Genomic DNA, 2,027 nt, shown 5'->3' on the forward strand with positions numbered 1-2,027 from the left:
CCTGAAACTCCATTTTGCATAATATTTCCTCTCAGATAACAAAAATTTCTGGCAGAAGAAACCAATTTAAGTTTCAGCATTTTTAGACCGTTGGGAAAAGAAAAAACCCTAATCCATCCAAATGGATCTCGTAAGCTTTTTTTTCTTCAGTATTATGTACTTGAAGGACGTTAAGCTATTTAAAGGAAAAGGGAATCCTGCTGAAGGCAGATTGTATATTTCAGTCAACACTTGTGTGTTATCGAAGCCCGGTTTCCTCAAGTAAACCTATCTCCCAATCATTTTTGTTGTGTTTCTCCCAATTATTTCCTTAGCTCAATAGGTACGTCAAAGAACAAAAAGACATCTCCTCAGTACCTACCAGAGGGTGACTTAGAAGCTGAAAAGACTATAAAGGCCTAAAACAATTGACGATAGAGATGAATTGTATGAAAGATATAAGGTGGTTAGAGATTTAAATGGCAGGACATACAGGGAATTTAAGAGAAAGATGACCATGACTTTTCAATCATTCAGGATTTTAGAATGGTATAGGATTCTATGGTTTAGTCCCTCATATGTTTGCTAACATATTTGAAAGATGTTTGAAATATATTATTTTATTATGAAATTTGAATAAAACACATCTCAGTTTTTTGACTTATCGAAAATACCCAACTATTTTTATTAGGGGTGTCAACGGATCCACTTCAGATCCGATCCACCTATGTCTCAGTCACGATCCATTCAAATCCCTTATCGTTCGGATTAAATTTGGAGTGTTCTTCGGATCCTACTTCCCATGTATCAGTCACTTACATCTATCACATAATCTTCAGGATATAGTGCACAATACAAGAAGTAGAGTTTGATGTTGTCTTCCTCTAAGCAGTCATAACTGAGTTTCAAAGAACGAAAAACTTTAGGCTCCATACCTTCAATTTCTGGGACTGCCAATTCCTTCAATACCCTTAATGCATCCAGCCACACCTCTTTCCTTTCCTTTCCTCGCATAGCTCTCCCCACAGTGATAATTGCTAGAGGTAAACCATCACACTCTTTCACAACCTCCACCGCTAAGGCTTGGATGTCTGGCCAAACTACTACCTCCCCTGCTTTCTCATGGAACAAATTCCAAGCTTTGTCGCTCCCAAGTGTTTTAACTTTAAATTGCATATCAGCGTCCATGGCATTAGACACTTGAAGGAAATGAGTACTCAGCACGATTTTGCATTTATTTTCCTTATTTGGCTTTGGAATTCCGACATCGTCCAAGATAATTTCCTCCCAAAGATCGTCCAACATCAGCACATACGTCGAGCTCTTCAACCTTGCAAAGATTTTCCTTCCTCTGACTCTTGATCTTCATCACTAGCAAAATACAATCCCAATTTGCTTCCAATGGCTAGTTGGGTCCTTTCTATATTCAGATCCTTGGACACAGTTATCCAAATCACCACATCGAAGTCTTGAGTTCCAACGAGCTGATTGTTGATGGTTTTCATGAGAGTTGTTTTCCCAACTCCCCCCATGCCATGCACACAAACCATAGCGTAGTTATCATCATGTAAGCAACGCCATAAGGTTTCTTCATATGACTCCTGACCATGTGTTGATGTAGTGGGCATCTCCAACACCCTTGGGGGTGAAGAGCACACAGCAACCTCATCGAAATCACCTCTGCCTTTGAGGTTTACAACAATTTCGGTCATTCTAATGACCCTCTTTCCCAATTCGTAATGAGACTTCAAGTTGACGTGCGACATCTGATCGAACTCTGAGTTTAATAAAAATCAGATAATCCTAAACAATTTGGCCAATGATTTCCTGTTGAAAATGGGCTACTTCACATGTTTTACTTTCAATAGATCTAAAGTCAGTGCCCAAATGGTGAAGCTTTTCCAGTTAGAGCAAATGTCAGCCACATGGCCCACATCCCACAAGGATCATGATTGAATGCAAACCAAATGAAAATATTGCAAGATACTAAACATTTCGAAGAAAGCTTGATGTTCTTCTCATATACAAGGAAATGATTCAGTTATAGA

The 2,027-nt window shown here is 38.8% G+C and overlaps 2 protein-coding genes across 2 annotated transcripts; both read right to left on the reverse strand.

The window, feature by feature from the left end:
• Nucleotides 1–786: 786 nt before the first annotated feature.
• LOC143855831 (putative disease resistance protein At1g51480) lies at nt 787–1,284 on the reverse strand. Its single transcript, XM_077365887.1, has one exon. The coding sequence runs from the start codon at nt 1,282–1,284 to the stop codon at nt 787–789; it is 498 nt and encodes a 165-aa protein (XP_077222002.1).
• Nucleotides 1,285–1,304: 20 nt separating this feature from the next.
• LOC143855832 (putative disease resistance protein At1g12290) lies at nt 1,305–1,745 on the reverse strand. Its single transcript, XM_077365888.1, has one exon. It carries the CDS (start codon nt 1,743–1,745, stop codon nt 1,305–1,307), a length of 441 nt encoding a protein of 146 aa, XP_077222003.1.
• Between the last annotated feature and the right edge of the window lie 282 nt (nt 1,746–2,027).

The sequence above is a fragment of the Tasmannia lanceolata genome, unplaced genomic scaffold (assembly GCF_043159265.1).
Source record: "Tasmannia lanceolata isolate RefF3 unplaced genomic scaffold, GAP_Taslan_0.1 ptg000023l, whole genome shotgun sequence".
Lineage (NCBI taxonomy): Eukaryota > Viridiplantae > Streptophyta > Magnoliopsida > Canellales > Winteraceae > Tasmannia > Tasmannia lanceolata.